Source organism: Piliocolobus tephrosceles, chromosome 11, assembly GCF_002776525.5.
Source record: "Piliocolobus tephrosceles isolate RC106 chromosome 11, ASM277652v3, whole genome shotgun sequence".
Taxonomy (NCBI): Eukaryota; Metazoa; Chordata; class Mammalia; order Primates; family Cercopithecidae; genus Piliocolobus; species Piliocolobus tephrosceles.
The window spans coordinates 15,952,504-15,977,871 of record NC_045444.1 but is presented as its reverse complement, the minus strand read 5'-3'; the positions used below and the strand labels follow the sequence as shown (position 1 = coordinate 15,977,871).

The 25,368-nt window shown below is 35.9% G+C and overlaps 1 protein-coding gene across 1 annotated transcript in view; it reads left to right on the top strand.

Moving 5' to 3' along the window:
* Positions 1 to 25,368, top strand: part of ACTR3 (actin related protein 3) — a 73,780-nt gene that overhangs the window by 20,633 nt on the left and 27,779 nt on the right. The window contains exons 2-6 of the mRNA XM_023195902.2: positions 3,712 to 3,767; positions 6,814 to 6,938; positions 17,220 to 17,330; positions 21,152 to 21,247; positions 23,854 to 23,961. Of these exons, the coding sequence (XP_023051670.1) occupies positions 3,712 to 3,767; positions 6,814 to 6,938; positions 17,220 to 17,330; positions 21,152 to 21,247; positions 23,854 to 23,961 (496 nt within the window). The remainder of the gene's footprint in view (positions 1 to 3,711; positions 3,768 to 6,813; positions 6,939 to 17,219; positions 17,331 to 21,151; positions 21,248 to 23,853; positions 23,962 to 25,368) is intronic.

The window sequence follows — 25,368 nt, the reverse complement described above, 5'->3', positions numbered from 1 at the left end:
TGCAATGTGGTCTGTACTTCAAATATGACTGTTGTATTTAGGAGATGATATTTACACACGTAAAAATATGTGTGACTTGTAGTTTAAATGAAGAGTAATTGAAAGAAAGGATGCCTGATAGTTAAAATGATCAAGAAAGACTTCCTGGAGAAGTTTTAAGTTGTGATAAAAGCTTTTTTTTTTTTTTTTTCCAGCAGGTGCAGTGTGAGTGTAGATAACGTGGCGGGTTGTGGGGGGGAATGGACAAGATACAGGGGAAAAAAGAGTAGCAGATATAGTAAACTTAGAACTGGGTTTATGTAAGCAAGTGATAGCAGATGCTTATAAAAATTGGAAATGATTATGGAGAACTTTAATATTCAGCTGCAGGAATCAGAGAATGATATAATTGTTCATGTGGATGGACCTTTAGGAACAATTTTACAATGAATAATTTTACAGAAATGGAAACAGGCTTGTACTTAATGTTGTAGGCAATAGAGCATCATTTGAAGATTTTTGAGTTAGGCCGTTTGAAACTGGGAAATAACATATTTGGTCTTCAACCCCATTTTCAGACATACAACTCCTAAAATTCTTAGAAACTCCAAAGTGATGTCTGTTTGAGTGCTGATGGGATGACTGTTGGCTGGCAGCCCCTAGGTAACTTCAAGATGGAGCTGGTCACTTGAAAGACCGAGGCATGATTAGTGAGTTGGGACTTCCAGCCCCACCCTCCAACCACTGGGGCTGAAGGTTAAGTTGATCAACAATGGTTTAATCAATCCTGTCTGCACTGAAGCCTCTATAAAAACCCCAAAGGACAGGATTTGGAGAGCTTTCAGATAGCTGAACACGTGGAGGTTCTGGGAGGGTGGTACGCTCGAGAGTGTGTGGAACGTCCACGTCTCTGACCACACACCTCACCCTGTGTGTGTCTTTATCTGTATGCTTTGTGATATTATTTATAATAAACCAGCTAATGTGTTTCTCTGGATTTTGTGAGCCACTTTAGCAATTAATTGAACTCAAAGAGTTCATCTTCAAGCTGGTGAGTCAGAAGTTCCAGAGGCTGGGGCTTGTGACTGGTGTCTGAAGAAGGGGGGCAGTCTTGGGGACTGAACCTTCAACCTGTGGATTCAGGTGCTATCTCCAGGTAGATAGGACTGGAATTGAATTACAGAACACCCAGCTAGTGTCCACTGAAGAATTGATTGCTTTTTTGTTGTTGGGAGAGACCCTCCACACATTTGGTTACGGAAGTCTTCTGTGTTGATTGTTGTGGTGGTGTGAAAGCAGAGGAAAAAACAATTTGAGCATTGGTTTTTAGATATATTGTTCTCTTGTCCTTTGTAGGAGTTCTAGAATTGAAAATACTGTTTTGTCCTGTTTTAGGGTCTTGTTGGATATACCAACTTGAATTGCAGTGGTGACAATTAAGAGTAAAAGTAGAGAGATTAATATATGGGATCAGACCAAGGAATAGTTACGTGTTAATAATTCACTAAGTATTGGTCAGATGGTAGTAGGCCAATAGAGTAGATAGAGTGTTTTAGTTCAACAGTTTTAGACTGCCTTGTATTAAACAAGTTTTTATTTTCATATAGTATACTAGTCAGTTCCATTTGTCCACTGGTAAGGTATTAAACTATACTGGATCGGAAGGAGAGCACCTAACATAGTAGGAGCAGTGTTAATAGTAGCTTGGTGGCATGAAATGGGTTGGAGTGTTGAGAAATTGTCAGCTGTTTTTATGGTTAAGGAGTTTAATGTGGTGTCAGGGCAGCTGGGAGAGGTCAGAGGCCAAATAATAAATGGACTTTTTTCTGTACCTTACAAGGAAATTTTTGTTTTATTTTGTTTTTTTTTTTTTAAAAAAAAACATGGACAGTGGGGAACTGTTGAAGAGGTTAGTCAGTAAACCAGTATCACTGTTTTTTTTTTAAAACAGATTATGGTTTCCCCTTATTTTTAATGATTTAATCTATTTGGCACACTTGTTTTTTTTGAGACGAAATCTTGCTCAATCACGCAGGCTGGAATACAGTGGCATGATCTTCGCTCACTGAAACCTCCGTCTCACGGGTTCAAGCAATTCTCCTGCCTCACCTTCCTGAGTAGCTGGGATTACAGGCGCCTGCCACCACGCCCTGCTAATTCTTGTATTTTAATAGAGATGGGTTTCCCATGTTGGTCGGGCTGGTCTCGAACTCCTTATCTCAAGTGATCATCTCTCCTTGGCCTTGGCACACTCAGTTCTTGAGCTTAATTTAGAGGCTAAAATATTCCCCAAAGATATTATTTATTTATTTGTTTATTTTTTGAGACAGAGTCTCACTGTGTCTCCCAGGCTGGAGTGCAGTGGTGTGATCTCGGCTCACTGCAACCTCCACCTCCTAAGTTCAAGCAATTCTCTTCCCTTAGCCTCCCAAGTAGCTGGGATTACAGGTGTCCACCGCCACGCCTGGCTAATTCTGTATTTTTAGTAGAGTTGGGGGTTTAATCATGTTGGTCAGGCTGGTCTTGGACTCATGTCCTCAAGTAATCCACCTGTCTCAGCCTCCCAAAGTGCTGGGAGTACAGGCACGAGTCACTGCTCACAGCCTAATTTCTGTAGTTTTAGTAGCGAGGGTGTTTCACCATGTTGGCCAGGCTGGTCTCGAACTCCTGACCTCAGGTGATCCACCCACCTCAGCCTCCCAAAGTGCTAGTGTTACAGATGTGAGCCACCACGTCCGGCCCTCAGTAGCCCAATAGGTTTTTTTTTTTTTTTTTTTCATTTTTATCTTAGAAAAAAAGATTCTGTAGATGTTAAGAGTCCAAGAATGTCACAGCAATTACCTGTCTGCTATTTAGCAGTGAGTTTGAATATGGAATAAAATAAAATGTTACATTCTTTTTAAATCCTGCTTATAGTTAATAGCTTTTCCCACATAGCTAAAAAGTGTCCAGCTATCTCCTAAGTAGCCCCTACATACTGCTTGTTAGAGCTCAACTTTTATAATTTCTGATCCTTATTTATGTTGTTGTTCCTTTGTTAGAAGAATATAGGCCAAATCTGCTGTGACAAAACATTAAATATTATATTTATTTAATTTGGTATGAAATGATGTACAATGAAAAACATCTCCCTCTCATTTCTGTTCATCACCTCCCCAGTTCCCTTTTTTGGAGACAACCAAAATTATTCTGGTATAGTCTTCTAGAGATATCTTGTGCCTATACAAAATATTTTATATGTTTTTACTCCTCCCCGTTACTTTTATACAGATATACCATACTTGATACATTGTTCTGTATCTTTGTTCAATTAGTAATACATTTTGGAAATTGTTTCATATCGTTATACTAAGAACTTCCTCAGTCTGTGTTTTGTAGCTGCATAATGTTCCATAGTACAAACTTAGCATATTTTAATAGTTTCCAGTTTGATTGTTATTTCCAGTCTTTTGCTGTTAGAAGCAAGATTGTAGCTAATGACCTTGGTTGTATATTATTTCACATATATTCCTGAAGGATCAATTTCTTGAAGTGGAATTTCTTTTCAAAAGCTCTGGGCATTTATAATTTCGATACAATTGTGAATGTGGGGTTAAATGAAGTGAAACTATGGAGTTTGGTATATTATTTACCTACGATGGAATCTCACTTCATAACAAATGAAATTCTAAGAAATAAATACATAATTGCTAAAATATTAGTGAAATCTTTATAAATTATTTTGTTTTGCAGGTATACAAAACTAGGATATGCTGGAAATACAGAACCACAGTTTATCATCCCTTCCTGTAAGTATTTCTTTTAAGCCCCAAATGAGCTGATTTAAAATATCTCCTTCCCTGATAATTTAAGTAAAAGAAGTAATCAGTTCTTTAGTAATTAGTTCTTTAAGATTTAGTCCTTTAAAAACATGATTTGCCAAGTTCTAAGTGTGGCCTCATTTTTGTACCTCTGACCATTCATTTCAGCTTCCTGTTTAGCTCCCCATTTGCCTTGTCTACCAAATATCTCTTTTTAAAGAAAAAAAGAAATGAACTGATAATGAAACAGTACCCCCGTTTTTAGGGTGATATTGTAGTTAATAGTATGTGGGTATAACTAATTATCAAGTAGTTCATTCCTCATCATATACCTGTGAAGACTGTCCTTTGGTTTGTGGATATGACTACTTTTTGCAGGGCCTGTATCTGTTGACATCCTCCCTGAGTGCCCATGTTTCAAAATAAGGATGGAAGGACAGTATCTCACCTTTAGAGATGTTGACCTCAGCTATTTTCTAATACCCTATAACCATACTGTTGTATATTATGTCTTTAGAGTATTTTTGTTTTATCCTGTTTTTGTTAATCTTGCTTAAGCTGACCATTAACTTACAGTAGTTTTTAAAAAATATTCTGACATTGGTTTGTTAGTGCTCTTCCAAATTAAAACTTTTGCATACCAAATGACAAACCTTTTGAGCCATTGCTTGATGGTTCTCACTTCTAGATATTTTAATTTTGAGAGTGTCACTAATTTTTCACAGTCTTATTTATGTGACTGAATTTTTTGTATTTCATTGTTACTCATTTATGAAAATAAGAACACGGAAAAATGAATATGTAGAGAGTAATGAAAGCAGTGTATGTTTCAGAATCAATGAGGTTGAGAATAAGATAGGTATTGTTAGGCTTTGCCAAAAACTGGATCTTTAGTATCGCTTGAGTATTCATTGGACACAAGAGGTCAACTGTTGTGTCATTTGTGTAGTAAGAACAAAATTAAATGTGTAACATTAAAGAAATAACACAAGAGGTGATACTGATGAAACAGCTCATTCATGTGAGTCTAGTGAGCTTTATTATTACCTTTTAAATATTTTATTCATACATGTTTGTTGTCTGCTGAACATGAAGAACAGGTTTGCTTTTCTTTATAGTTTTTCCCACATTTGTATGTCAATACATTTATTGTTTTTTTTTTTTTGTCTGTTTTAAGAATTTGGTGATACATGTTGGCTTTATTGCTGACTAATGTAGAGGTACTTCTTTGGGCTAGTACTTGACTTTAGTTGTATTTCAGTTTAGTGTTAGACCATTGTGTATGTACTTACTGGTTTCTTTAAGCTACCGTAACAAAGTACCAAAAACTAGTTGGCTGAAAACAACAGAAACGTACAATTCTGGAGTCCAGAAGTACAAAATCAATGTGGCAGCAGGGTCATAGTCTTGCTCACCAGCTTCTGATGTTTCCTCAGGATCCTTGGCTGATAGATGCATCACTCCAGTCACATGGCTGTTTTCTTGCTGTGCATCTTTAGATCATCATCCTTCTGTGTGTCTGTGTTTAAATTTTCCCTTTCTATAAGGACACTAGTCATATTGGATTAGGGGCCACCTTGATAATCTCGTTTTAACTGAGAAGACCCTGTTTCCAAACACAGTTACATTCTGAGGTACTGGGGGTTAGGACTTCAACATATCTTTTTTGGGGTGCACAATTCAACCTGTAACAATGCTGATGGCTTTTAATCTTTTGTGTATAATCTTTTGTTATGATTGTTTGTTTCAGGAGACTACTAAAGTTATTTCTGCCATCTTAGCAAAATTGGTTTTGGTTATATTCTTAAATGGCTGTGTTAACTTTTTGTTGGAGGCCTACATAATTTTGATTGTTTGAACCATTGGATCTCATCGCTGTTGAATTCATTTTTTATTTTATCTCTCTGCCAAAATATGAAGTCTTTGCTATGACTAGTTGCAGTATGTTAAAAATTCGTTTGCCTGGTATTAGAAAGTTTTCGATTCTTGAGTGTTTTTTTCTTACCCAGTTTTAATGCTGCAGGTACAGGGTTTATAATTAGCAGATAAAGACATTGCCACTATCTTTTACTGATGAGTATTGATATTTGATCTGGAAAGCCTATGCGACTGGTTCAAGGTTTTTTTTTTATATACATATATATTTATTTTTAGGAAATTTATAGTGAGCCACCTAGATGTCTATGTACATTATAAGTAAATTGCTAGAAAGAATTTCTGGCATTTAGAAGGACTAGGTGGTGGATTTAAAATGTTTTTTCTTCCAGTTATTTTCTGCCCACTTTCTTAAGGATATAGCTGTTACTAAATGAAAGTAACAGTTGAATGCCAAATCAGTTTAAGTGCATTCAGACAATTATTTTGAATGAAGAACTGAACTTGAAGGATTCATACATTTATAACTTAATCTAAAAATACATAACAGGTTTTAGCTTTGAAACTGTATGCTGGATTTCTGAAATTATTTAAGGATATTGTTGTGGGTTTTACTTAAATGAATTGAGATTTCCTCTTGTGTATGTAGTTTAACAGATCTGTATTACTTTTAAATTACTAGACCACAATAGTAATTACTATTACTTGACCAAATCAGTATTACTAGACCCAATAGTGATAGGGTAGAGATATAAAGAAAGTTGAAAAAATTATCCTTGAAGTTTTTTTTTCATTTGTGTTTTTCGGTTTTTTCTTTCCAGTTGTTCATCAAGCATATGTGGACTTGGTGGGATTACAGTTTTACTCAGAATCTAAAGAGGATTTATATAATTTAAAAAATATATATTTGAAACATTCACACAGATTTTTTTTTTGGCTTTTTGCATTTGAGGCCTTGTCTCTGAGTGGGAGTTGAGGTTTCATTGTGTAAAAAGAATTTTGTCACTGGTTTCTTATGATTTTTGTGAATTAGTTTGACAATTTAAATATGCTAGGTCCTGTTTTACTTTGTAGCACTTTGTAATGGAAGAAGTGTAAGGTAAAAGTTTGTCTCATTTGAAGAAGATGAATTATTTGACATGTCTCACTTTTTTTAAAGGTATTGCTATTAAGGAGTCAGCAAAAGTGGGTGATCAAGCTCAGAGGAGGGTAATGAAAGGTGTTGATGACCTAGACTTCTTCATTGGTGATGAAGCAATAGAAAAACCTACATATGCAACAAAGGTATGTTTTCATGATTTGTATAAATAACATTTTCAAAAATTAGTTTGTTCAATGCTTGTGCCCTCTGGAATACACTCTATAATAGATCTTATTAATATCCTCAAACCTCTTCTCAGTAGAAATTTCTTTTTCCCTGTGGCATCCTTCCCTGTTGCTTTAACTTTGCTTTTTTTTCTTTTTCTTTTTTTAATAACCCCTAGGAGGAAAATTTTAGCCCTTTCAAATGAACAGTTACTATTTTTCCACACCCACTGGGTCTCAGGGCTCTCAATAAAATTAGCTTTACTTCCACATTGCTGCTTCTGCAAACATTTTTTCCACGTCTTTATTCAAAACTATACCATTTTTCTCTGTTTTGAAGCTTATGCCATCTGTAAGTGCTGTTCTGTTTCTCCCTCTTTTTCTTTTCTACCCTTTTCCTTCCCTCTTTTAATTGAAGTGTAAGTATGTAAGTGTTAATTATATAGTTTGAAGAATTTTTATGACTGTAATCATAACAGGTAAAGATACAGAACAAATCTAGTAACCCTGAAGCTTTCCTTGTACTTGTTCACACAGTCACTACTCCAATCCCGCAAATAAATAAATGCTATTCTGACCTTTATCATCTTATATTTTGACATTGACTTTGTCTGGTTTGTAAATATCCTCCTTTGTACGTCTTCCCTTCTCATAATTTATTTATTAATGAACAACTAGTAAATACTTTGTAAAATACTTTGCCAAGTATCATGAGTAAAATGGTGTATAAGAAAAATAATTCCCCTGACTTCAAGGCTATTATAATGTGGTGGAAAGGAAGACACTGAAGAAATAATTACAAGTGTGTTGGGGATTAGAAAAAGGGAAACATACACAAAGTGCTCTGGACATGTATTACAGGAGTAGCTCACCTAGTGTGGGGATTCAGGAATGTCCTCGAGGAGTAAATCTTTAAGCTGAGGCTTGAAGAATAAAATAGGAGTTAGCTGCTGAGGTAGGCAGGCTGAGTTGTTTTAGGTAGAGATACCAATATATGAAGAGGCTTTACCGTATGAGGGAAACTAGAAATGCATGACCAATATGCCTGAAGCATGGAGAGTGAGGTAGAAAGAAGTGAGGAGGCTGGATAGGTAGGCCAGGAAAGAACACTGCAAGTGTTGTGAGACCATGCTAAAGAATTTGAACCCTATCCTATAGGTAACATTAATGAGTATACCTAGAGGAATAATTTTTGCGCTTAAAGTGCAAATATTGGAATCTACCTGTTTGAACTTGAATCCTGTCTATGCTAATTTCTAACTTTGTGATATCATTCAGTGACTTAATCTTTCTTAATTTTGATTTCTTCGTCTGTAAAATGGAGATGTTATTAGTACTTCAGGATTTTTTTCTTTTTTCTTTCTTTCTTTCTTTTTTTTAACACAGAGCCTCACTTTGTTACCCAGGATAGAGTTCAATGGCATGAACATGACTCACTGCAGCCTTGATATCCCAGGCTCAAGTCATCCTCCTACCTCAGCCTCCCAAAGAGCTTGGACTACAGATGCATGCCACTAGGCCTGGCTAATTTTTTGTATTTTTGGTAGAGACGGGGTTTCATCATGTTGCCCAGACTGGTCTTGAACTCCTGGGCTCAAACAATTTGTCCCCTTGGCCTACCAAAGTACTGGGATTATAAATTGAGACACCACGCCTGGTGAGACACCACGCCTGGCCCAGGATTGTTATAAGGCTTAAGGAGATGTGTATAAAGAAATTGTTATACTCTACTGCTTTGAACATAATGATTACTCTGTATATGTTGGCTCTTTTTACTTATAAAAGATTACTCAGGCCACATAGCAATGAAGAGAAATTATTTGGGTAAGAGAAGCATGATTCTGGGGAAACCAGATAATTGACTATTGCTGTAGTCTAAGCAAGAGATATTAGTGGTGGCAGTGGGAATAGAAAGAAATGGAAATTGTGTATGTACAATCACACACTCAGACATTTAACTTTTATTGTGGAAAACTTCACATGTCAAAGGAGAAAATAATATAATGAACCCCCATGTGCATATCACACAACTTTGGCGGTTATCATCTATGGACAATCTCATTTTGTCATAATCTTTCCACCCCCAGCCTCCAATTATTTTGAAGTAAATTGTACATATTATTTCACTTACAAATATTTAACTCTTACATATGAAGACTTCTAAAAAAGAAAAATATGACACCTTAATTTAGTGTGCAGTTTCTTTATCTGGTATCTAGTTATTGCTTAAATTTCTTGATTATTTTCTATATTGGTTATTCTGTTTGAATCAGCATTAAAATGTGGTCTACTCACTGGGTTTAGTTGATAAATAAGTCTCTTTTCATCTATTGGTTCTTTTCCCTGTGTGTTATGTTTCTTTTCTTTTTTGTTCTTGCCATTTATTTATGGAAAAAACTTGGATGTCTTGTAAACTTTCCTGTATTGTAGGGGTTCTGATTATTATATCCTCATTGGGTCATATAACACAGTACCCTACTTCCTATATTTGCTTTTTGTTCTTGTAAATGGTAGTTAAGTAAAAGTCTGATTACATTTATGGGAGGTTTTTGTTTGTTTGTTTTGACAAGGGGAAAAAAGTGGATAATTAAAGAGTAACAGGGCGTGATTAATGGGATATTGGTGATAAAGCTAGATGTATCAATTGAGGGTAATTCCCAGCTCTGAGATAGTCTATTTATCTCTTATCTGCTGAAATTGAGAAATTTAAAGGAGAAACATCTAAAAATTATTTTGTTTTTTGAGACAGGGTCTCACTTTGTTACCCAGGTTGCAGTGCAGTGGCACAATCACAGCTCACTGCAGCCTCAAACTTCTGGACTCAAGAGATTTTCACACTTCAGCTTCCTGAGTAGCTGGGACCACAGGCGTGTGCCATCATGTCTCACTGATTTATTTTATTTTTATTTTTGAGATGGAGTCTTGCTCTATCTCCCAGGCTGGACTGCAGTGGCATGATGTCACCTCACTGCAACCTCCACCTCCTGGGTTCAAGCGATTCTCCTGCCTCAGTGTCCTGAGTAGCTGGGATTACAGGCATGTGCTACCATGCCCTACTAATTTTTGTATTTTTAGTAGAGATGGGGTTTCACCATTTGGCCAGGCTGGCCTTGAACTCCTGACTTTAGGTGATCTGCCCACCTTGGCCTCCCAAAGTGCTGGGATTACAGGTGTGAGCCACTGCATGCGGCCTTTTATTTTATTTTTTGTAGAAATGGGGTCTCCTTCTGTTGACCATGCTGGTCTCAAACTCCTGGGCTCAAGTGACCCTCCCACGTTGGCCTCCCAAAGTGTGGGATTACAGGCATGAGCCACTGCACCTGGCTTTTGAAAAATTTTTACTTGACATATAATAATTGTACATATTTATGGAGTACGTATTGATGTTTTGATATGTACAGTGTTTGGTGATCAAGTCAATTTAAGTAGCATATTTACCTCAAACATTTATTTTTTGTGTTGAGAATATTCAGAATTCTCTGTTCTATCTAAAAATATATAATAAATTAACTGTAGTCATCCTATAGTGCTATAGAACACTAGAACTTATTCTTCCTATCCAGCTGTAATTTTGTATCCTTTATTCAAGCTCTCCCTATTCCCTTCTTTCCCCTCCCCTTTCCAGCCTCTAGTAACCACTTTTCTACTCTCTACTTACATGAAATCAATTTTTTTAGCTTTTGCACATGAATGAGAACATGCAATATTTATCTTTTAGGTCTTTGCTTATTTCACATAATGTCTTCTTAGGTCATCTGTGTTCCAGGAATGACAGGATTTCACTCTTTTTTTATGGCTGAATAGTATTGTGCATATATACTGCACATATCCATATGAACACTCAGGTTGATTTCATATTTTGGCTGTTGTGAAGAGTGCTGCAATAAACATGAGGGTGCAGGTATCTCTGATATAGTACTTTATTTTCCTTTGGCTATATACCCAATAGTAGGATGGCTGGATCATATGGTAGTTCTATTTGTGGTTTTTTGAGGAGCCTCTGTACTATGCTTTATAGTGGCTTTACCTGTTAACATTCCCTCCACAGTATATATGAGTTCCCTTTTCTCCACATCCTTGCCAGCATTTGTTTTTTTTTTTTGTCTTTTGGATAATAGCCATTCTAACTGTGGTGAGATGATATCTCTTTGTGGTTTTGATTTGCATTTTCCTGATGATTAGTCATGTTGGACTTTTTTTTCCATGTATTTATTGGCCGTTTGTGTGACTTCTTTTTGAGAAATGTCTATTTAGATTATTTGCCCTTTTAAAAAATCAGTTTTTTTTTTTTTTTTTTTTGCTGTTGAATTGAGTTCCTTATATATTCTAGATATTAATCCCCTGTCAGATGTACAGTTTGCAGGCATTTTGACCCATTCCATAACTTGTATTTTCCTTTTGTGATGGGTTTCCTCACAGAAGCATTTTAGTTTAATATAATCCCATTTGTCTATGTTTGCTTTTGTTGCCTGTGTTTCTGAAGTTATATTTGTAAAATCTTTTCCCATAGCAATGTTGTGAGAAGTTTCCCCTAAGTTTTCTTCTAGTGCTTTTATAGTTTTGGGTCTTAGATTTAAATCTTTAATTCATTTTGAGTTGATTTTTGTATAAGGTGAGAGCCAGAGGTCTTGTTTCATAATGAGAAACACTTTTGACTGCAGTAGTATACAGAGGAGAAAATAAGTTTAATTTTGAACACATTCTGTTTGAGGTACCTGTGAGACATCTGAGATTTTGTTAGAGTCAAATATGTGGATTTTGGAGCTAAGAAACAAGGCAGAGCTGGAGACAGAGATTCAGAAGGTGCCAGTTACCTTAGAGGGGATGAGATTACCTAGGGGAACATATCACAGGGGAAGAGAACTAAGACAGAGCTTGAGCAGTGTGCCAGTTAGGTTTGAGTAGAGGAGGAAAAGTCTGTGAAAGAGACTGAGAATGCGTGGGTAGATATGTAGAGGTAAACACTGTAGAATGGTGCTGAGATGAGCTAGAGCCCACAGATAATTTGCTGTCTTTAGCTCCAAGGTGGTCATTTGTAACCTGAATGAGAATAGTTTTAGAAGAGTAGTTGGGCTAGATGGAAGTAGTCTTCTGAGTGATAGACCAGGAAAAATGTAACAGTAAGAGTACTGTTCATTGAGTTTCAGTTGTGATTGGGTGGGAGAGAGATGAAGAGACACATTTCAAGGTTAAGATGGAAGACTTGTCTGAGTGCTAATATGAAAGAACTTTTAGAAAGAGATTAAAGCAGCAGGAAAGATAAGGTATAATCAAGGTCTCTGAAAAAGCTGGAGGGATGAGATCAAGAACACAGATGACTGAATTGACATGAGGAATATCTTACATTACAATGGAAGTAAATGAGAAAAAAGACTGTGGAATCCATTTTACAGATTGAATTCTTGACTGTTGGCTTCTGCTGCTTCTGTGAAATATGTAGTGACATCATCTGCTGGTCATGGAATGGATGTGGGGAGAAGGTGAAATCTGAGTGGCAGGGGAAGCATTGAAAATCATCATTGTGGAGAGTAAAGATGAACAGAGGAGCAAAGTCTTGCCAGGCAAGGTTAGGTCCATTTGAGAATAATGATTATGAATTCTTAGTTTTAGCACCCCAGTTACAAATGTTTCTGCAGTATAATCAGTATTCTGGATATAGGCAAGTTTATGTCAGGGACATATGCTGGGTTGGATTTGGGTAGACGGGATGAAAAAAGGATATATGAAACAAAAGTGATGGGTCAAAATCTAGACTGTGTGTATTGATGGCTAGGGAATAATTAAAGCAATCACTGGACCGAAAGTCTTGATTGGTGTTCAGAAGAGATCTCCTGAGGTGGTTGAGTATGCTAGAATAATAAGAGGTTGTGATCAGAGAAGGGTATACCTGCATTTCAGGGATTGAGAGGTGATAGTGATGATGATATAAAATCTATACTGGCCAAAATGCAAAAGAGATACATTGAGAAGTCAGTCAGTCAAGAGGCCAGAGTTCCTTTCCAATGATTCTGTCCACTCATTTTAAACACATTTTCAAGTCTTCCAAGTGCTGCAGACAAACCAGAACAAAACTTCTCTCAATCTTTATTCCTACCTTCTGTCTTCAGCAATTTAGCTATCTTTCTCTTTCCTTTTAAAACGACACTTCTTAGTGAGTCTCAAGATATTTGATATGCTCTTTGTTAAATCCCATTATATGTAACAGTTTTCATCCTTTTTGATTTGTCTTTGTTTCACAGAATTACTCTGATGATTCTCTTCCTAACATGGAATATTTGTTTTGTTTGTTTTTATTTGTTATTTCTATTGTCACTGATTTCTCCTTTACCCACTACTCAAATGTTGATTTCTCCAGGCACTGCCTTCAGTTCTCTTTTCTTTTTTTTTTCTCTTGTAAAATGGTGTGACTTAATCTTTTCTTCTTTCATTAAAGACTTTCTCTAGGTGATCTCATCCATTCCTTTGTCTGCAACCACAGACTAGATCTCTACTTTCAGTTCCTTGACTACATCTTTACCTACCTATTTCATGGCTCTTGAGTTTTAATATATCTAAAACAAAATGTATTATATGTACTCCACTCTTGTTTATTCCAAGATCAGAAAAAACACAATTTTTATGTTTTGATTAATGAATCTTGTCCATTCTAACTTCAAAGCTAGAAACCTATTGGTATCTTCTGACTTTTTTTCGAGACAGATGTCTTGTCCTGTTGCCCGTGTTGGAATGCAGTGGTGAGATCTTGGCTCACTGCAGCCTTGACCCACTGGGCTCAAGTGATTCTTCCACCTCAGCCTCCTGAGTAGCAGGGACTACAGGTGTGTGCCACTACACCTGGCTAATTAATTTTTTTTTTTTTTTTGTAGAGGCAAAGTCTCACTACGTTGCCTAGGCTGGTCTCAAACTCCTGGGCTCAAGCCATCCTCTCACCTTGGCCTCCCAAAGTGCTGGGATTATAGGTGTGAGCCACCATGCCCCACCCTTTCTTATTCTTATTGACTGAGAAATCTTCAGTGTGGCCCAATAGCATCCATACCACTATTGGTACTCTTGTTCTCACTTGGTTCTGGTTCTGTTAAGCTTCATTTGAGCTTTCCCAGTGCTGCTATAATAGTCTTCCTAAATATTAAAGCTGTTCTTATAAGTTTCTATGCTGTTTTATTTCTTATAGAATAAAACCTAAATGCAAGGCAAATTTTTGATGATCTAGTCCCTTTGATCTAGAACTGGTATATCTCCCTACATACCTTTCTTTAAACCTTTTGGCACATACATTTCTCATTGATACCTTCACTTTTGTTTTTGTATACCATGCAGTGTTTGTCTTTCTATACATCTTTTTCTGTTCTCCACAAGGTCCTCCATACCTCTCATTCCCCTGTCAAAAAAAAAACCAGAAAGCAAAACTGAGAATGTTACTTTTTTAAGACCCAGCTCAGATATGACCTCCTCATTGAAACCTTTTATCTCACAAGACAAGGTGGTCATCTTGTTCAAGGAACCATTTATTTATTTATTTATTTGACAGAGTGTTAGTCTGTTGCCCAGGCTGGAGTAGAGTGATGTGATCTTGGCTCTCTGCAACCTCTGACTCCCGGATTCAAGAGATTCTCCTGCCTCAGCCTCCCCAGTAGCTGGGATTATAGGTGCCTGCCACCACACCTGACTGATTTTTGTATTTTCATTGGAGATGGGGTTTCACCGTATTGGCCAGGCTAGTCTTGAACTCCTGACCTCACATGATCCACCCACCTCAACCACCAAAGTGCTGGAATTACAGGCGTGAGCCATCATGCTGACTTTTTTTTTTTGGAGACAGAGTCTCACTCTGTCACCCAGGCTGGAGTGCAGTGGAGTGATCTTGGCTCACTGCAACCTCTGCCTCCCTGGTTCAAGTGATTCTACTGCCTCAGCCTCCTGAGTAGCTGGGATTATAAGCATGCACCACCATGCCTGGCTAATTTTTGTTTTTTTTAATGGAGAAGAGGTTTCACCATGTTGGCCAGGCTGATCTCAAACTCCTGACCTCCGGTGATCTGCCTGCCTTGGCCTCCCAAAGTGCTGGGATTACCGGCATGAGCCACCATGCCCGGTCAGAACTTTATTTTTTAAAAAACCTGTAATATAATATTTGTTCGTATATATTTCTTTTACTAGACTGAGTTTTTGTGTGTGCAGGATGTCTGTGTCCTTACCATTTGTGCCAATGGCTTATAGTAGGTACACAGTAATAATTGGTGAATAAATAATACTTAAAACATTTAAATTTGTAAACTTCCAATAATGTTAAAAATTGAATGATACAGTAAACCGCAATTTTTCCCTTCCTTAAAGCAAACTGGGGAGTAGAAGTCATTTTATAAATATAATGCCTTAAAAAGTAGTGTGGAAACTAGAGTAAGAAGTAGATGTTAGGGATTGATACTGCAGGATGTTTATTTGTTCATTAATTTGTTTAACTTTAGGTTTTGAATGTGTATTATGTTCATGGAACTATATTCAGTTGCAGAGGTTCACAAACTTTCTCAGTGCCATTAGTGTCTCAGTAACATTTTTCACTGTGCCACCTAGATCAAAAGAAATGTCAAATAGTTCTGCTTATTAAATACCTAGGTCTAGGCAACTTAGTAGCCACGTGAAATAAAATAGGACACTTAAATTGGAAATATTATTTTTTTACTGCTGAGTAATCACATTTCTGTTAGGCTGCTTAGGCACTGAACAACTTCTCAAACCTGGAATCAGATGGGACATTGCCACCCTGATGTCTTGTTTTACATCGATGTTATTTTATGTGATAACTTGGTTTTTATCCCAGCAACTGCTGACAAATCAACTTCTCCAAGAAATAATGTCATTGAAAGGAATATAGGCCGGGCGCGGTGGCTCAAGCCTGTAATCCCAGCACTTTGGGAGGCTGAGACGGGTGGATCACGAGGTCAGGAGATCGAGACCATCCTGGCTAACACGGTGAAACCCCGTCTCTACTAAAAATACAAAAACTAGCCGGGCGAGGTGGCGGGCACCTGTAGTCCCAGCTACTCGGGAGGCTGAGGCAGGAGAATGGCGTAAACCCGGGAGGCAGAGCTTGCAGTGAGCTGAGATCCGGCCACTGCACTCCAGTCCGGGCGACAGAGCGAGACTCCGCCTCAAAAAAAAAAAAAAAAAAAAGGAATATATAATAGTATGATTTATTGTTGAAACTGACTTACTGTGACTTGTAAGATCATGCAGTGTCCAACTGATGTTGAGTAACACTGTATTTCCCTGGAAAATTTAAAATAACTTTGTGGTGCCCTTGTGAATTTATGATACTACACGGGGGTGCTGTCTTAGTTCATTTTCTCTTGCTATAATGAATACTTGAGATGGAGTAATTTATAAAGAAAAGGGGTAAATTGGCTCATGGTTCTGGAGGTGAGGAAGTCCAAGATGAGTTGGCCACATCTGATCGACCTCTGGTAAGGACGTTATACTGCTTCATAGGATGTTGGGGAATGGAAGAGGAAAGGGACAAAATACAAGGGACAGCCTTACTTTATAACAGCCTGCCTTCAACTCTCTGGAGAATTAACTCAGTCCTGCTGAGAGCTGCATTCATTCCTCTAATGACCTGATCACCTCTTAAAGGCCCCACCACCTCTTGATACTGTAACACTGGCAATTAAATTTTAAATTTTAACATGAGTTTTGGTGGGAACACACCACATCCACATCATAGTAGGTATCTTGGCACACAATTTTGGAAGCATGACTCTTACACATTTATACAACTTTTCTTATAAAATTTTATGTGCTTGATTCTTATGATTATTCCAGGTATGTACCTACCAGGTGCACTTTTTATATTTGGCATACAACAAATACTTGTTAATGACCTAATGGATTAAAAATTAAGGAAATTGTGATAAAGTTTAGTTTTTTAGGATTAATTTTTGTAAGCTAACTTACCTTTTATTAGAAAACTTTTAAAATCTGGAAAGACTAGTACAATGACTTTTCATCTAGATTTAACAGTTTTTAACATTTTGACATATTTACTTGGTTTTTATTGAGCCATCTGTCTGACAGTGTGTTGTTGAACTAATTTATCTTTAAATCCTTAAGTACACATCTTTTAAGGATGGTCTATAGTATCGCACCTAAGAAAATATATCCTCATCTAATATCCACTAATGATCTAATATTTCCTTTTTTGTAGTTTTATTTATTTTTTATATTAATAAGATTTAATTTGTATTTCCCTTTTTGTTTTGATAGTGGCCAATCCGCCATGGTATAGTTGAAGATTGGGACTTAATGGAAAGGTTTATGGAGCAAGTGATCTTTAAGTATTTAAGGGCAGAACCTGAAGACCATTATTTTCTTTTGGTAAGTTACAAATTATAATTTCACTGAGGAAATTTTTGAATACACTTAATGAGAACGTTTTCATCACACTTCTTTGGTATACTTTGGTTATTAAATTGTCATATGTCTAAATGACTTTATAATAAAGCTGTATCATCTTTAAGACCATCTAGTTATGGCTACAGGAGAATAGTAGTATGTCAAAGCACCACATTTTAAACACTTAAGAAGTGCTTTTGGTAATTAATATCTGATCTTTATGATAGGAGCAGTAAGGTTCAGAAAAATGTTGGAAACCTGTGGCATTTCCTTTTTGCTTTTAAAAAATTAGTCTGATTATTATATCATTGGTATTTCTTCATAACCAAGATACAATATGATTTAATTTTTAAATGTCTTTTTATTAAAGCAATGCATGTTCATAACTTAAATCAAATGCCTTTATAAGATTTAAAACAACAAAATAACGCTTTCCTTTCTTACCTCTCCCAACCTTTGATTCATATTCCCTGGAGGCAAACATTTTCAATTTTTAAAATAGTTTGCCCTGGTAGTAATCTTATAAATTTAATGTGTTTCTTTTATTTCTTATGTTTTTAAAAATATTATCCATTATTTATCAACTTCCTAATAGGAAAAATGAGAATTTCCCTTTTTTCCTTTTCTCTCCCTCAACACAAAATAACTGTCCTTTCCCCTTCCTCACATTGTAGTTATATCACACTTTTTGGTTAAATCAATATTCTGTGTCTTATGGTGATTTTGATGGACTATAAAGTTGAAAGAACCATACTATGGACACTCATACACCCACAGTCTAGATTCAATGATTAACCTTAACATTTGGCTATAATTGCTTCATGACGTCTATCCATCTGTCACTTCATTTTAGTTTTTAAATCACTTCAAAGTGAGTTTCAAATGGGAGTCATTTGACCCCTAAATACTTTAGCACGTATTTCATCAACTACAGCTATCATTTGTGTATGGTTATTCTTTTCATATAAAATTTACATATCATAAAATCACTGATCTGCACCGTTCAGTAGATTTTGACCAGGGATTGGCAAACTTTCTAAAGGAGCAGATAGCAAATATTTTTGGCTTTGCAGGGGATAAAGTCTCTGAGGAAACTTAGTTCATTTTTATACAATGGTCCCTGTCACAGCTACTCAGCTGTGCTGTTGTAGCATGTTAGCAGCCATAGACAATACTTAAATTCATAGGTATGTCTGTGTTCCAATAAATTTTTTTTTTTACCAAAACAGGTGGTGGGCTATATTTGACCTACAGGATGCATGATGTGGATTTCCAGTCTTTGTCAGATACATACATCTGTGTAACCTAAACTCTTACCAAGATAAAGAGAAATTACTTTCAGCGTGGAAAGTTTTCTCTGCCCCTATGCCCTAGTGACAACCACTGTTTTTCTTTTTCATCTGAGATTAGTTTTGCCCATGTTTGAGTGTCAAATAATGGAATCACGCAATATGTGCGTTTTGGTGAAACACTTAGCATAATCTGGAGATTGATTCATGTTGTTGCATATACTGGTGATTTGTTGCTTTTTGTTGCTGGGTAGTATTCCATTGAATAAATTTGCCTCACTTCATCCATTTTCCTGTTGATGAACACCTGGGCTATTTCTTGTTTTTCTCTTTTTTTCCTTTTTGTTTTTTAAGACAGGGTTTTGCTCTGTTGCTCAGGCTGGAATACAGTGGACCAATCATGGCTCACTGCAGTGTTGACCTCGCAGCTCAAACAGTTCTCCCAGCTCAGATTCCTGAGTATCTAGGACACACAGGCCTGGGCCACCACACCTGGGTGATGTGTTCTGGTTTAGAGATGGGGTCTCACTTTGTCGCCCAGGCTGGTCTTGAATTCCTGGGCTCAAAGAGATCCTCCCGCCATGGCCTCTCAAAGTGCTGCCACCATGCCTGGCTTAGTTCTGTTTTTGGTTATAATAAAATAGTTTGACCATTGTGAACCTTCTTCTACAAGACTTTTTGTGGACATATGTTTTCATTTCTCTTGTCTAAATATGTAGGTATGGAATTGCAGCATCATAGGGTAGGTACACGATTGGTTTTTTTTTTTAGGGAAACTCGTGGAAACTTTTCCCAAGGTGTTGAACCTTTTTGCACACCCCCCAGTGATGCATTAGTAATCTGGTTGCTCTATTCAACATTTGGCTTGTCAATCTTTTATACTTTTTTTTTTTTTGAGACAGCATCTTGCTCTGTCACTGAGGCTGCAGTGCAGTGGTGTGACCTTGGCTCACTGAAACCTCCTCGCCTCCCAAGTTGAAGTGGTTCTTGTGCCTCAGCCTCCTGAGTAGCTGGGATTACAGGCATGCACCACCACACCTGGCTAACTTGTGTAATTTTAATAGAGACAGGATTTTGCCATGTTGGCCAGGCTGGTCTTGAACTCCTAGCCTCAAGTAATCTGCCCACCTCAGCCTCCCAGAGTGCTGAAATTATAGGTGTGAGCCACTGCGCTGCTGGCTTGTCAGTCTTTTAAATTTTAGCCATTCTAGTGGGTGTGTAAAGATTTTTCATTTGCTTTTAATTTTAATTTTCATTTTCTGATAACTGATTATAGTTGAGCAGTCTTTCATGTATGATTATATTTATTAGCTATTTGTATATTTTCCTTGGTGGGCCCTCTGATTATCTTTTATGTAGATTTTTTTTTCTTGGAGTTTATAATTTAACTGCCTTGGTTTTTAGTTTACTTAATGTTGTATGTATTCATCAGTAAATTATCTCCAGACTTTTAAACATAGCTCCAGAACTCTTCTAAATAAGTTTAAACACCGCAGGGAGTTTAGCTTATAAAGGTTTTATGTAAGGTAACAGTGTACTTAGTTGTTTTACTTTATATTTCTTTTGAAATAATAATTTTAAAAAGATATAATTTTTAATGGATTCAAGTTTTATCACTTTTTCTCTTTGTGATTTGTGCTTCACAAATTTAAGGAATTATTCCTTACCTTAAGGTCAAAAAGAAAATTCCGTATCTTTTAAATTAAAAAATTTTTCTTTTACATTTAAGTATTTGAGATACCACAGAGGATTAGATTGTCAGTCAGACTCACAAGAATCAGAGGTCTTACCCAGTGTCAATCTTTAAAAATTGAAACAATTTAAGTGATCATGAGGCATAGGTGAAATATGAAGTCTGACACTGCCAGATCTCTGAGTCCTTTCTTGCCTCTTTAGAGTGCCTTCTGTCCCAGACTTAACCTATGAGGTTTCTAAGTGATGTATGCGGTCACATAACTTAAACAGAAGAGTGCTCTGCAAACATCTTGATTCTATACTCTTAACAGGTAAATTAATATAACGTTTTTCAGAAAACTATACCATTAGATCTGTAGAATCTCGGCTTGTTTACTGTAATCCTATATAGTTCGGGGACATTCTTCTAAAAGCGTTACTTAGATGAGGGCTCTCCTGCGGCAAATACCATCGATGTTTTTTCTGGAGGTTTGTCATTACCATATTTAAAGGATGATTTGACTGGACCACCTTTTCCCTACCTGCAACCCTCTCTCTCCCTGCTTCATTTCTTTTTAATGTTTAATCTGTATGAGAGTGGTATGATACAGGCATTCAGGGCTTTTTTTTTTTTTTTTAATGTGAATTACCATATTGTTTTCAGATATGTATGGATATGTTTGAATTCTCTATTGTTTTCCTTTGATCTCTGTGTCTTTTTACTTGTAAATTTAATGCATTTTAAATAAAATGTTTGAAAAAATTACTTCTCATTTTAAAATTGTCAAGAAAGTTATCAAAATAATCTGATATTATCTATTTAAAATGTTATTTCAATAGACTGAACCTCCATTGAATACTCCAGAAAACAGGGAATATACTGCTGAAATAATGTTTGAGTCTTTCAATGTTCCAGGCTTGTACATTGCTGTGCAGGTAAGCAAGTTCATATTTATCTAAGTTTGATTCTTAAATTTTAACCTAGTTTAATTTGCTGCCTAAAATACGTACCTTCCCCCCCCTACAAAGGTTTAAACGTAATGTCAAAGCATGTTATACTTCTCTCCTGAATTGTTAATTTAGAAGTAATATTATGGGAAGTGGAGATATTTAGTCAGGAAAAGAGAAGTGTTAAAAAAGTAAGTTAATGGTGTTTGGGTATTTCAAGGACTTTCATAGGACAGAAATAAAGGAACTAATATTTGTTGAATGCTTACTCCATGACAGGAACATTGTATATATATTTATTTATCCTTGTAAATAATCCTTTATCATTTATCCTTATGCATCTTTTTTTCCTTTGTTATAGTATTTTTGATTGACTTATCTTTAGGTATATTTGACACCCTAATATTTCACTTCTCTTAATTTGTACATTTATATATATGGAACAGCTTCTCTCCCACCCCTTAGGATCAGAGCTTACCTCATTTTTTTTTTCCTTGTAGCAAAGGCAATACCTGACATAACACAAATGCTTTATATGTGTATTAATTCATTATTTCTATTAAATGTAGATATTTTTGTTTCTGTTTTTTTGTGGAGGAAGAAAACTAAAGTTGGAAGGCACCTTATTCAGAGTTAAATGGTTAGCTGTGATACCAGGCAGCTGAGGTCTGTCTGACTTTGCTCTTTGTTGGGATCACACGGGTTTTTGTAACTCCAGGGTACACAGAATCAATAAATGATAATTATGGATGAATATTTTAACTTGGATAGCAAAGAACTTTTTAATGTTTAATGCAATCCATAAATTTAATGAACTGCCTTTTTAGTTCTCCGTTGCTAAAAATATTTAAGGAGTCACATACACCTGTCATGATCTTTATAGAAGAATTCAGTCTTGAGTGGGAGGCCCTTTTTTAGTTCTTAGAATCTGAATAAAGTGAGGAGTTGGGAGGAATCATCTTTCACTTGGGAGTTTTTACTTCTCATGTTATATTAAATATAATAAACTTATGTTTAACCATATTGTCAGGTATAGCTTACTTTAAAACACTGGCATCATGAGCTTTGTTTCATTCCTCTGGAGTTGTAATTTGGTATTTCAGTGATTTCCTTAGTGGCCTCTGAGTGGTCTTAATTTCATTATTTAATCTCTGTTCTGTTTTATTGATGTTCAGTAGTTGATAACATTTCTGTAACATGATGTGCCGATGCATATCTATTCTAGTTTGGGACTTTAACTGTTTACAGAAGACTTGTAAAAGTGATCAGAGGTAATTCTTGGTTGTAGATAGTTTTGAATTTACTTATAAAGGAAGGCTATCTCATAATGAAGTCTAAACTCTGTGTGTGTGTGTGTATATATATACACAACTAGTATTAGGATGGAATTTTTCATTGTCGGATTGTCAAAAAATAATGTTTAGTTCTGTTAGCCTATGGTGATTGTGTTAATATGATCTTGTGTTCAGATAGGAGGGTGACCTAGATAGCTTTCTAGGTCCCTTTTAGCTATTATAGTCCACGTAGGTAAAATAAGGCCAGTATAAGTTTAGTTGTTTTTAATTATTAGTCATATACTTTGTTTGAGTCTTGGATTATAAGAAATTTAGTTTTTAAAAAACGAGCTATGTTAATTTCTTAATTCTCACACTTAGAAGAATTGTGTTCTCACACTTAGAAGAATTGTGTTGCATTGTCTGTGCCAGGGTTTTTCATAGAAAAATTTTATCAACTTTGCTCTGTAATTAAATTATAGTAGTATTTGGAAGTGTGCGATGGCGTTTTCTCTGTGTCATATAGTCCTAAACACATGTTGCCTTAAAAAAATTTGAAGGTTGTCCTGGCACGGTGGCTCACGCCCTATAATCCCAGCACTTTGGGAGGCTGAGGCGGGTGGATCACAAGGTCAGGAGTTCAAGATCAGCCTGGCCGAGATGGTGAAACCCTGTATCTCCTGAAAATAAAAAAATTAGCCGTGCATGGTGGTGGGTGCCTGTAATCCCAGCTACTCTGGAGGCTGAGGCAGAGAATTGCTTGAACCCAAGAGGTGGAAGTTGCAGTGAACCGAGATTGCTCCACTGCACTCCAGTCCTGGGTGACAGAAAGAAATTCTGTCTCAAAAAATAAAAATAAAAAAAATTTGAAGGTAATCTTTTAGTAATAGTTGTTCATAGCCATGTATGTATTGAATAACTGAAAGTTGGGTGGTTGTGTACTTTTCGCCTTACATTGCAGTTTGTAACAGGCCAGCCCAGGTGGACATAGTTTAAGTTCTGGCAAGTTAGTTCTATACTATTTAATGCAATCTTCCACATTTTTAGCTTTAGGACAGAAATAGCCTTTATAAAATATGTAAATCTTATAAAACATGCTCCTAAAAGCAAATGCACACCTGTAAGTTTGTCTTAGTAAAATGTAGGGAGTGAGCTGTTTTATTGCATAATACAAAATTAATTTTATGTATTTTCTTTCCACAGATAACTACATTTAAAATTGAATAAAGTACTCCAGGAAACTAGTTTTTTTTTTTTTTCGATTAACTCTTTGTTTTTTTGTTTTTTTTTGTTTTTTTGCCTTCTTTCTTTGTGCTCAAGGCTGTTCTTGCCTTAGCTGCATCTTGGACCTCAAGACAAGTAGGAGAACGGACGTTGACTGGTACGGTAATAGACAGTGGAGATGGTGTCACTCATGTCATTCCTGTGGTAAGGCTATGTTATTTTATAGTTACTGAACAGAACATAAAATAACACATCTGGCAAAGTTAAATTATATGAATTAATATTAGTTTTAAAAAACTTTAAATATGGCACTTTAAAATTTTGCTATAATTTGGTCTTTTGTTCAGTTATAGCTATATTTTGCTCACCTTTTAAAAATTTTATAAACATTTCAAAATGTTTCTTTTACTGTAGGTTTGTACTGCAATTAAGAAAATTATGGATTGCAGTATCTGGAATGGAAGTATATTAATGGCTTTCATTCTGTTTTCCAGTTGGATATGTGTTAACCATTTGAAGACCTCTTTTATTCATAATTAACAGATTTCAGACTGGTATACAGGGTAACTGTGTAACAGTTAGTTGTAAGTACATGAACTTTAGTAGATGCTTTATGGGTTGTATTTAATAAAGCATATTAAGAAAAATACATCACATTAGATTATTTGCCACAAATAACATTTTTCTTCAAGGCCTTTGTGCTTCAATTCTTAATGATAAATCAGGTTTTAAAAAAATTATGCCTAATCAATTCAGAATGACTACTAGAATTCATACTGATTATTATTAAATGGGTATATATAGAAAGGTTTATCTTTTAAAGTAATTTTTATATTATAATGAATATCATTTAAGGAATTACATTATTTTGAACTTTTATTTTTTTATTATTCTCACTCCGGTGTTTAATGCATGAGGCAATGTCTGTTAAAGATTACATCCTCAGGGTGACTACCTTTGGATTAGACTCCTGGTCCTCCTCCACTTTCACCCTCATGATGTGTCATAAGAGTTTTAGTAATAACTGCCATTGTTTAATGATAGCTTTATTAAGATAAAATTTATATACCGTATAATTCACTTGGTTAGAGTGTACAGTTCATTGATTTTTAGTATATTCACAAAGTCCATCCATCCCTACAATTTTAGAACACTTTCATCACCCTGAAAAGGAACCCTGTATCTATTCACAGTCACCACCCATTTCCCCTTGATGCCTTTAACCCCTGGCAACCATGAATCTACTTTTTGTCTGTATTAGATTTGCCTGTCCTGGCCATTTTATATAAATAGAGTTAAACACTGTAGTCTTTTGTGACTGAGTGCTTTCACTTAGGTGAACATTTTCAAGATTCATTCATGTTATAGCATGTATAGTATTTCATTTCTTTTTATTGCCAAATAATATTTCATTGTATGGATATATGAGATTTTATGTAGCCCTTGGGAGGTATTTTAGTAAGCTTGGAAATTAGGACGTGTCCAGCATTTGATAGCTTTTTTTAGTTTGCTTGGCAGTTTATTTTTCTTTCTTAGTGGTACATAAAATAATTGTTCATCTTAAAATTCTCATTTAAATATGAAAATCAGTCTGTGATGAATATTATATTT